At 37.2% G+C, this 12,609-nt stretch overlaps 1 protein-coding gene across 1 annotated transcript; it reads right to left on the reverse strand.

Moving 5' to 3' along the window:
* On the reverse strand, positions 1-1,872 carry LOC127659824 (protocadherin alpha-2-like). The gene has a single exon (XM_052149772.1). The coding sequence runs from the start codon at positions 1,870-1,872 to the stop codon at positions 1-3; it is 1,872 nt and encodes a 623-aa protein (XP_052005732.1).
* Between the last annotated feature and the right edge of the window lie 10,737 nt (positions 1,873-12,609).

Raw genomic sequence — 12,609 nt, forward strand, 5'->3', positions numbered from 1 at the left:
TTAGTCCTGATCTCCCGCTGCTGGTTCCGATTCGAACAGATTGTTTCCTTTGGGTTCAGAGATGTGGTAAGACAGCAGCGCATTGTAACCAGAGTCTGCATCTACAGCCCTGATCTTGGCCACAAAGTAGCCCGCCTCAGCAGAATAGGGAATGTTCTCGGTGTTCACGGAACCGAGCTCGGAATAGGGCGCGAGAATCGCGGGACTGTTGTCATTCTCATCCAGGATAAACACATTTACAGTCACGTTACTGCTCAGAGGAGGAACACCAGAGTCTGTGGCCTGAACTTTAAACTGAAACGTTTTGATCTCCTCATAGTTAAAAGACTGCATGCTCTCGATCTCTCCCGTCAGTGCGTTTACTTTTAGGAGCGCAGAAATGGGCGTATCCTTAACAGAGCTTTGCAGTAAAGAGTATGTTATGTGTGCGTTGTCCATGATGTCTGCATCAGAAGCCGTCAGTGTGGATATAATCGCCCCTACTTGGCTGTTTTCGCGCAGATACGCGTACGCTACAGGATTTGAGAAGCGAGGCGCGTTGTCATTCACGTCAGCGACATGCACATGTATTACTTTAGCTCTGGACATGGACGGTGACCCTTCGTCTTCAGCAATGACTGTGATGTTATACTCGGATACGATTTCCCGGTCCAGTCCGGCATCTAAAACCAATGAATAATAATTCTGAAACGACGACTGTAATTTAAATGGACTGGACCCCGCAAGACCAACGCGCACTGCTCCATTTTTACCCGAGTCTGGATCTGACACCGTCATCAACGCAATGACCGTGCCCTTCCCCGCGCTTTCCTCTACTGGGCTAAAAAGTGACGTTACGGTCACATCTGGAGGGTTGTCGTTAATATCTAGGACTTCTATCAAAAGCTTAGTATGGCCCGACATAGTCACCTGACCTTTATCGGTGGCTTGAACTCTGATCTCAAATGCGTTATTCTCCTCATAATCAATATCACCTTTGATTTTTACATCTCCACTTTGCGCGTCAATACCAAACTTTCCCAGAATATTTTGAGGCGTCCGACTGATAAAAGAGTAAACTATCTCTCCATTTAACCCTTCATCTGGATCTCCAGCCTGCACTCGTATTACTGTAGTGCCAACTGGCGCGTGCTCGGCTATCGAGACTTTATACAATGATTTACTAAACACTGGTGCGTTGTCATTGTTATCTATCACATTAACCTCGATCATGACGGTTCCTGACCTGGCGGGCGTCCCGCCGTCAACAGCAGTGACTGTGAATTCAAGCCTTGGGGTTTTCTCTCTATCTAAAATCTTCTGAAGTACTAATTCAGCGGAGACTGTCTTATCACTATGAGTTTGTACATCTAGAGTGAAGAAATCATTGGTTGTAAGCTTATACGTTTTGACGGAATTCACTCCAATATCTGCGTCATGCGCGCTCTCCAGAGGAAAGCGCACACCGGGCGCTGTGCTTTCACTAACATTAATGACTACAGAGCTCATTGGAAACACCGGAGAGTTGTCATTTATGTCGAGGATATTTATTCTTACCCGGTATAGCTGCAGTGGATTGTTTACCACGGCTTCCAGATTAACGGAGCATGAGAGTGCGCCTGCGCAAAGCTCCTCTCGATCTATCCGTTCGCTCACTTGCAGAGCGCCCGTCTCTGTATTGACACTAAAATACTGCTTTTTGGAGCCAGATACGATACGGAAGCCCCGTGAGTGCAGGTCTTTTCCAGAAAGGTTAACATCTTTAGCTATATTACCGACTGTGGTGCCCTGTTTCACCTCCTCCAACACACTGTATGAGATCTGTCCCGTCACAATCCCCAAGATATGGCAGGCCAAAGCGAATGAAAAGCACGCTGGTTTGCATATAAACATGGTTACTCGTCTCTAACTCCACAGGATAACGCTGAAAAAATATCATCAAAATGGATCAGAGGATCTTATAGTTCCGATTAAGCACCGGATCCGTTTCAGGCGGCGATCAGAGACTGAAGGAAACAGCCCAACATTCCTTCTATGTCATCAGGATAAAACCATTGCGACGGTAAATCCTCACACTAGGAACCAATTAATGCATCCTTTCAAAAGCCTCAATGCTTTGAGTCAATGACAAAAAACCAAACAAATAAAAAAAGAGCACCCATTTGATATTCCACAAAATACTAGATGGTTTTTGATAACTGAATCCGACATCCAGTCCAGTGAAGATGTTGAATACAAGAGATAGAGTGAGAGAAGAACACAGACAGAGAGAGAGAGAGAGAGAGAGAGAGAGAGAGAGAGAGAGAGAGAGAGAGAGAGAGGGAGGGAGGGAGGGCTGGTCATAAAGAGGAGAAGACGCCCCTATTTGACTCAGCTAGTGGAACAAGAGTGACACATAGCGGCCTCCGTATGAACTGCAGTGCAAGATTCACTGACAGTGTCTTCTGTTATATTCTCTGTTCAGACAAGCATTGCACAGTTAAAGCCATGAACACACACTCATTTTAAAACCAGTATTGTAAATAAATTTCTTAACCCCTTTCAGGGCTGAAGTCAATATTTTCAGTATAGTTTTGAACCAGAGCAATTGCATTACACAAACTGTCACAAGCAGCTGTCAAAGATCATCATCTGAAGCCTGGAACTTATGGATGCCCAAACCTGCAAAAACAACAAACAAATAAATACATATATATAATAATAAGAAAATAAATAAAGGAATAAATGTCTTGATAAAACAAATATAATTCGTTTTTAATTCAATTTATTCCTGAATTTATTTTTGTATCACATTTTTCCTTGATTATTTTTTGTATTATTTAATGTATTATTTTATTATTTTTAACTTTTATTTATTTATTCGTTTATTTTGCATTGTTTTTATTTTTTTATTTGTGTGTTCATTTATTTTTATATTTATTTCTTCCTACATATATTTATATCCATATATATATTTACCCATATACGTTTATTTATTTATACATTTATATATATATATATATATGTTTTATACACTTAATTATTTATACACTTATATGTGAAGCGTCAGCTATATTTTTTATTTGTTTATATTTTTATTATTTTTATCTTTGTTTTTTTAATTAAACTTCAAACAAAGTCAATATACAGTAAAAACTGCAATAATATATATATATATATATATATATATATATATATATATATATATATATATATATATATATATATATATATATATAGAAAGAGAAACATACAGCAAAAATTAAAATTAAATTTATTATATAGTATTCTTTCCTTTTATTTGAGGGGATATTAGTAAAACCAAATATAACGTTTTCTAAACGTTTTCTTATATCAATTATAAATCTAGTCGCGTCAGCAATAGTTTACACGAGAAATGGCTGACGTCACATCAAAACAAGTCAAGAGTAATCGAGCACACGCTTTAATCTACGATAAACCAATGGTAAGCAGGACCCGCCCACATAATCATCATAATACAAGAGACAGAAATGGAAGAATAAATAAATGTGGGAATATTTAAATATGGAAATAAATACATGTGGGAATAAATAAATATAAAAATAAAGTAACGCACTAAAAAAAAACAAAAAACAAAAAAAAAAAAAAATAATAATAATAATAATAAAGGCAAAAAAAAAAGTCATACAATAATAAATTCAGGAATAAATGTAATTAAAAACGAATTATATTTGTTTTATCAAGACATGTATTCCTTTATTTTCTTCTTATTATTATATTTATTTATTTATTATTTTTGCAGGTTTCGTCCTCCATAGAAACTCATGCAAGTGCCCATGAGTCCTCCTCTCCATTAAAGTGTCACTCTGCTAAAACCACTGCAGCTCAGAGAATGGAGTCGGACTGAACCGCATCCACAGACCGGTCTCACAATGCTCTTTCAAACAAAAACTAGCATGTTCAAGGATTTCATATATTAGCCTTTTGTATATCATAGGAACTTTTTTGTAATTGGTGTATTGCTATGTATTGTTATTATAGTGTACTGTACAATGTATTGTTTTACAGGGATGAATTAGGATGAATTTAGGATGAATATGGGTAAAGAGGATCTTTAAATCTGGATTTCTTCTTTTTATATATATATTTATGACTTAAATGCCATTTAACATGTCATTATGCCTTTATTGAAAGCTTAGGATGTCTCCTACCTTAGACAAATTAAGAAATACTAAATATGACTCAATTTGACATCTTTTGTTTTCCCATTTAAAATCAAATAATTCTCTGAAGCAATGGAAGCAATTCATATTTATGTGTGGCTTGAACATTCAAATACTATTTGTGGGCCATTGTGCTTTAAGGTGTTAAGAATCAAACTACTGCATGTGTGTTGGCACTGCACAACTTTACCAGAGTTCAAGTACAAACAGCAAATCCACTGTAACATTGATTATTCTTTCCACTCTTGTTCTCTTGCTCTTTCTCTCTCTACCAATTCTCATGCACACACTCACAGATGCCGTCCAATCTTATATTATGATTGTCTCTGCATGCAAATAATGTCATCTCATTTATGTCTTTCTCACTCTGCATGAGCGTGCTAATAAAACTCACAGAGTGCATGCATGTGCGTGTGTGTGTGTGTGCGTGTGAAGAGAGAATATAAAAGTGGGACATGTCCATTTATCTTTGTTCATTTTGGTATTCATGCAGAAATCTTTTCTAAATATTTCACTGCATGTGCCCTGAATATACAGCAACAATTTGTGTGTGTGTGTGTGTGTGTGTGTGAGTGAGTGAGTGAGAGTGAGAGAGAGAGAGAGAGAGGAGAGAGAATATAAAAGTGTGACAAGTCCAGTTATCTTTGTTCATCTTGGTATTCATGCAGAAATCCTTTCTATATATTTCACTGCATGTGTCCTGAATATGCAGCACATATATATATATATATATATATATATATATATATATATATATATATATATATATATATAGTATGTGTTTGTGTGTGTGTGTCTGTGTGTGTGAGTGTCTGTGTGAGAGAGAGAGAGAGAGAGAGAGAGAGAGAGATAGAAATGCATCTTACGTTGTTCAGGGTCTGTGTAATCCAGGGATTAGGTTCTGCTCGCAGCCGCCTCTGTCCTATTTCCATATCCTTAAAATGATTTCAAATATTAATAATCATAATCTTCAGATATAAAACAGAAACATGAGGGCACCTCAGACTGGGCCACAAACAGCAAGTGTCTTTTAGATGACACAGTCTCACAGAAAATATAGTTACATTTATATATGGGTGTTTTTTCAACTTCATGTGCCATGGGTTGAGTTGTTAACCTTTACAAATTTCCACTTTTTACAATTTGGTTTATGAAGGTCACATTAAAAGTGACTTGGAAATGTTTTACTAGGCCTTTATCAAATTTTTGTGGTACTTAACACATTCCTTTTATGTACAGAACTTATTGTTTTATCCTTGTCCCAGACCCGGAATTTCAATATTAAACTATAAAAATAATTTTAAAAAAATAAATAGTACGACTGTCCCATGATGATGACATCATCAGTTGTGACCATACCAACAATTTTGCCTCTAATAAAGTTTTTTCAGATGTTAGTTTTCTTGTCAACCAACTGCACAAAAGTGTCAGTGAAGAGCATGCTTGAGATGAAATATGACTGAAATGACACTCTGGTGGGAATTTACATGACAAAAATGTCAAATCTCCTGTGATTCATGTACATATACAGTTGGACATTGTTAATAGACCAATTAAGTAAACTAGCGAGAGTGTGCAAAGCATTTTAACGAGACGTTACTTTCTAGAAATTCAGTGCTAAAAGTGCCCAAAGTTGAAGAAAAACCCACACACCTCACATGCAGTCAATGCTAACATATACAAATGCATTTTTTCACACTAGATATATATTCACAGGGCCCTCCGTTCACTTCAGACCTGTTGAATTTCATGCTCAGTTTGGGCAGCTGATCACAATTCATACTGTAAAATTCCATATGAACAACACATCCACACACGGTCTATTGTTTGTGCACTTTGTGGAAATAAAAAGGTATTCAGTGCTTATAGTCCTTTTATAAATGCGACAAATACACAGTTCATGTAGTGCTGAAGTGTATATGTTTACTGGGTTAATAGGTTTAATAATGAAGTTAATAACAGGGTGTTTCATTTGCTACAAGAATAAGCCTAAGATCAGTTCTGCGTGTAATACAAAAATATTTAAAAATGTGCAATTATTGAGAGAATACTTTACAGAATATCTTACTGCAATGGCATATTCTAGAGGCAGGATTTGACCTTTTTGTGTACATCTGTGTGTGTAAGATACACAAATATATCTAAGAATATGCCTGTGGGTGCATGGATGTATTGTGAACACCAGAGGGGGCGGTTAGATAGCGTGTGTGATATCATCCAGGGTGGGGCTGTGTGGGGATGTATGTGTGAGGGAGGGTCTATACATGATCAAGTGTAATCTGATAAATTACTGTGTAAACCAGCACATTTATTTAACATTAACAGGATTGTGAGAAACAAAAAAGACATGTAGAAGCACAAGTCTATGTAGGGGCTTGAGAAAGAGAGAGAAATGTTTGAGAAAGAGAGGTGTGGGGGGGAGGGGTGATGTTGTCAGGCAGCAGAAGTAGCCACTCCAGAGAGGATGCCTGTTGCCACGGTAACCGCTTTACAGCAGAAGGGGTCTTTTTCCGAGACCCCACTTTGCTTAAAGAGATAGTGAGACCATTCTAAGGATAATCCATCTCACAAATTATAAATCATAGTGTACGTTTCATCACCAGATTATTCACATTAACATTAAGAGGGAACCATTAACATGACAGAAAAATGAAGCATTATAATGAGTCTCTCTCTCTCCCTCTCTCTCTCTCACTCACACACACACACACACACACTGCACACACACACTCTTGACAGCACGTCAGCTCATGCAGTAGTGATGCATTTCTACAGCAGCATTGAGACACAGTCCTGCTGATCTTGGTCACCTCCCCCACAAACACTTCTGTGAGCCAACAAATGCTGCTAACACACCCTGCAGTCCATTAAATTATCAACAGTTTACAGTATTACACCCTTGACGATGCATTTGTGATATAAAAGCACAGCACTGAAATAGGGGATATAGGTGTATAGACACATACCTTGAAGCTTGACAACAAAAAAGCTATTGAAAATGTCCACTGCTATTGCTCAATAACAAAGATACAGTTAATTTAACACGCGTTGACTTAATAAAGTGGGGCATGTTGTCTCATAATAAGGGGTACGTTGTCAAAATTGGAACCTGACACTAAATAGCTTATTATAGGCTTACCAGCTAAATACATGTAGCATAAATTTGGGTTACAGTGAGGCACTCACAGTGGATGTGAATGGAGGCCAATTTGTACACGTTAAAATAGTCACTGTTTCAAAAGTAGCCTATAGCCACAAGATGTAAACCCCCAAAAATAGGCCATCATAAGCACCACATTGTAACCTCCATTTTTGCATTTTTGTTTAAGAAAATGAGGGACGACACAAAATGATTTGTGTGCTTATAAACATTATGCTACAAGTGCTTTCAAATGAGCATAACTTGTAATGAACCCAGAATATTCTTTAAGGATATTTCTGAAGCATTAGTTTAAGGATTTTTGTCTCACAACTGAGTCACCTTTGTGGCAATGTCCCAATGTGACAACTAGCCCCAGTCTTCAAGATTCATGAGAACTGAAACAAGTGTTGAAACTAATCTTAAACATCCAACGTGAGTCTTACTGATCACCATCATGATTCTACCATGAACCTCACATACAACAACCCTCTCCATTCATTTTAATTAATCTCTCAAATACATGGGAATATTAAGGGATGTCAATGGACTATGTCTGTGGTATGCTATCAATTACCAGAGACATGTATTCCGACTTGGAGCATTAATGTTAATACTTATGATAGTAGCATATATTTATTTTTTGTTTTTCACTTTTATCCAAAGCGACTCACAGTGCTCTTATTACAGGAACAATCCCCCCCCCCGGAGCAATCTGGAGTTAAGTGCATTGCTCAAGGACACAATGGTGGTGGCTGTGGGGATCAAACCAGCAACCTTCTGATTACCAGTTATGTGCCTTAGCCCACTACGCCACCACCACTCCCACATATCAAGCGTTTATTCATGCTGCTGTCAACCTGCAAGGCTTCCATTGTAACAATGTAACTGTAAATGTGTTTCCCATTCGTACATCAGGGACAAATAGAAATGAATGTCTGTGGTACTTTAATACGTTTCCAAAACTACATACTACTTCTTGTTTTGATTATAGCATAGCTCTGTTAATACACACACACACACACACACACACACACACACACACACACACACACACACACACACACACACACACGCATGCAGAACCATGCATGAACTAATTGCTCCACTGGAAATGTATAAATGAAAATTACTTTAATGTTACATTCTAGGATCTAATCTTTCCTAAAACACTTGCACTAAAATACCAAATATGACTGCAGGAGTTTTAAAACTACACTGTCTTACAAACAGACTGACAACTAACTTACTCTAAATATCATATTCAGATATCCCAAAAACTAGCCCTGGCTTACGCTGTCTAATTAATTAATTAGGAGTTCAAGCCCGAAGGGCTGAAACCCTTTTGTAATTGTAAAGATTTTTATTATTTTTATTATTCTGCCCTAAACTGATTGTGCAGACCAAACCGTAAGTCTTTCAGGGAACGTGGTCCACCAGAGTACTACAGCGTATAACATTTTCAGCCCAATCGGCCTCAAGGTGGTGCTATAGTGATCATGTTTACGTTTTGTTCTTGGGTCTTACATCGTTGGATTCCTTGGCTCAAGACGAACGAAACTTATATCTCCGATTTAATTTCCGTTGGGTACATTTTCAAGCTAATTTTCAAAAATTAGTTTTTTTGACAAAAACTTACCAAAGGAATTTTGATTTGTCGAAGCCTTGCGAAGATATAAGCCAATGAATTGGTCTGGCGTCCTCCATTTTGAGCGTATTGACCAATATCAACCAAACGAAAAGGCCAAATGTTACGAAAATGTATACACATGTACAACAGCACATTTTGAGTCTGAATACAAAAATTGGCCTATAGGGGGCGCTACAACTAGAAAATGCTCATAACACCGCAACTGTATTATCAATGAAGTTGAAAATTGGTATGCTTCTTGTAGGGGCCAAATGCTTACATATTCTACAATATGACTCAGACAAATAAAAAACATGGCTGCCAGCAGTCAATCAAATAACTGTATAAATGGTGTGTTAATTATCGTATATTATCCAATGTTACCTGCTATTGTGAACTACATCTAGGACTCCCTAGGTCAATAATTATCCCTAGGTCAAAGAAAAGTTGAACTTTAGTTATTTATTTAGTTATTTAGGGGTTGAATTTATCATGTGGGTTTGATCAAGTGTATCCTAAAGCCTATAATTCCTCAAATAAATATTCAAACTTTTAAAACCTTTTTGGAGATTGGATGCTTTGTGGCTTTATAACAGTTAAAAAGTAAAAAATAATGACCACCATAACAATTATCCTGTTTCAGGATCGTTGAACAGAAGACATCAGTCATTTTTAACACCAGTTTGCAAATTCAGCAACTTACAAAAACATGCCTTTATTGCATACTTTGAAAGTTCTTAAAAGGCTTGACCCACGTTAATTTTGTATCTGGAAAAAAAATCATAAAAGGACACATGCCGAACAATATCATGACCAGGCCCACTTAAAATCATTTACAAATCTCTTTCTCCTTCAGTGTTTGCTTATTTAATATATAAGCTATTTGTATGCGAGTGTACAACTCTCCTCTCCATTTAACACATTATACGATATTTCAATGCGTTTTGAAAAATTCTGCAGATTTCCCCCAAAACAGCCCAGAAAATGCACAAAAAAGTCTACAGATCTGGGCTTAATTATGACTAACATTTAGAGTAAATACTTTATATTTTAATGGTTAAAGTAATAATTAATATGGGTTTTCTAAACCCAAACACATATTCTGCCAATACATTTGTCAGTCTTCGTTCTGTCCATCTTTCACATATTCGTATTGAACATGTTTTTCAAAAACCAAGACGTTTTAGATTAAGTTCTATGTTTTGAAATGCATTTTTAATCAAAAGAAAATTAATTCCACCATGTGTTAATATTAAGTGAGTGGATAACATCAAACAACATCAAATCCAACTAGAGTTTAATCATTTATTCCAAATATGTGCTCAGGCAGAAATGGGACAGGGGTGTAACAACTAATCAGAAAGATAGAAACCAGGGTAGACACACACACAACCCGAACTGATAAATGCCATAAATGCTTTTATCCATGTAAAAATACTAATCCTCATTGAAACGAATTGTGGCACACGACAGAAAACAAACCGCTCCGCAAAACCACATGGATGTTCCAGCATTCTGTCCCAGGGCACTGAACTGAAGTCTGAATGTCTCTCAAACTCTCATTTGGATCTGGATCAGAGGTGACGTCTGGCAGCTGCACCAGAATTCAATCATCTCTTATTCCCAAAGCATCCAGGCAGGAAACTGTTAAACAGACTAGGGTTGCAACCATCATTAGACTAGACATCAGATTAAAAAGTATTCAGATTAGTCATCAACCAATATGTGCTTTTCAGTTACTGATTCTTAAAGGGTTATGAAATGCTTTACACACACACACACACGTAGCCAAAATTTGGTAAAATGTACAGATTTATGATACTTGTATTCACCAAAGTGGCATTCAACTGATCACAATGTAAAGTCAGAACATTAATAAACATGATTAATTACTATTACAATTTGAAAAACATGTTCAGAACTTCTTAAACTACTTCAAAGATTTCTCATAAAAAAATCCTCCATGTGCAGCAATGACAGCTTTGCAGATCCTTGTTATTCTAGTTGTCAGTTTGTCCAGATTCTCAGGTGACCTTTCACCCCACATTTCCTGTAGCACTTGACCTTTCACCCCACACTTCCTGTAGCACTTGCCCTTTCACCCCACACTTCCTGTAGCACTTGCCATAGATGTGACTGTCTTGTCGGGCACTTCTCACGCACCTTACAGTCTCGCTGATCCCACAAAAGCTCAATGGGGTGAAGATCCGTAACACTCTTTTCCAATTATCTGATGACCAATGTCTGTGTTTCTTTGCCCACTCAAACCTTTTCTTTCTGTTTTTCTGTTTCAAAAGGGGCTTTTTCTTTGCCCATAAGGCCTGCACCCCTGAGTCTTCTCTTTACTGTTGTACATGAAACTGGTGTTGAGCGGGTAGAATTCAATGAAGCTGTCAGCGGAGGACATGTGAGGCGTCTATTTCTCAAACTAGAGACTCTGATGTACTTATCCTCTTGTTTAGTTGCACATCTGGTCTTCCACATCTCCTTCTGTCCTTTAGAGTCAGTTGTTCTTTGTCTTTGAAGACTGTAGTTTTGCTGCCATTTCAAGCATTGTATCGCCTTCATTCCTCAAAACAATGATTGACTGACGAGTTTCTAGAGAAAGCCGTTTCTTTTTTGCCATTTTTGACCTAATATTGACCTTAAGACATGCCAGTCTATTGCATACTGTGGCAACTCAAAAACAAACACAAAGACAACGTTCAGCTTCATTTAATGAACCAAATATATATTTAAACTGTGAAGAGATTTTCTTGTGCCAAATGATCAATTTAGCATGATTACTCGAGGATAAGGTGTTGGAGTGATGCTGCTGTCTAGATTTGATAAAAAATTACTTTTTTTAAATAGTGATGGTGCTGTTTTTTACATCAGTAATGTCCCGATTACACTTTGTGATCAGTTGAACGCCACTTTAGTGAATAAAAGTATCAATTTTCTTCCAAAACAGCTAAATCTGCACATTATTCCAAACTTCTGGCCACCAGTATATATATATATATATATATATATATATATATATATATATATATATATATATATATATATATATATATATATATATATATATATATATATATATATCTTCCCTGAGGTCCAAACACTTGGTTTTGGCCTAAGCCCCTCTTTAAAACTTCAACTGATATGAATGACTAGCATCCTGCAACCCCTCAAATACAGCCATATTGAGGGGGTTGCACACCGGACATGTCTGGTGGGCATCATGGTGCATTCTAAAATTCAAAACAATCGTTTCTATGCATGCAAGTACACCTCTGCAGCCACTCGGCATCTGTCGGTGGCGCCCACCTACAACTCCGGAGGCTGTTCAAATTTCTGCCGTGCCATGAAGTGCAACTATTTTCCACTAAATTCGACTGAAATCATTATCAATGGACATATTTTATTTACTCTAGCCGGTTTCATTCTTTAAGAAGGGAAAAACCTTGCTAACTTGTGTGTGTACTGTCTGCAACGTGACCCTCATCAACATGCCCGGTGTTTGATACCTGTGCACTTCAAGTCCAGTGTGCAACCACCAGTGTCACTGTCATAATGTAACGGCCCATTTCAGCTTATCAAACTGTCATGATTCTGAATTGTGCATCCTGAAATATAATTGGACCTGCAAAACGTGCTTGATTGTTTGTGAGATTAAAAATAACAAAAATGAT

Source organism: Xyrauchen texanus, chromosome 19 (assembly GCF_025860055.1).
Source record: "Xyrauchen texanus isolate HMW12.3.18 chromosome 19, RBS_HiC_50CHRs, whole genome shotgun sequence".
NCBI lineage: Eukaryota > Metazoa > Chordata > Actinopteri > Cypriniformes > Catostomidae > Xyrauchen > Xyrauchen texanus.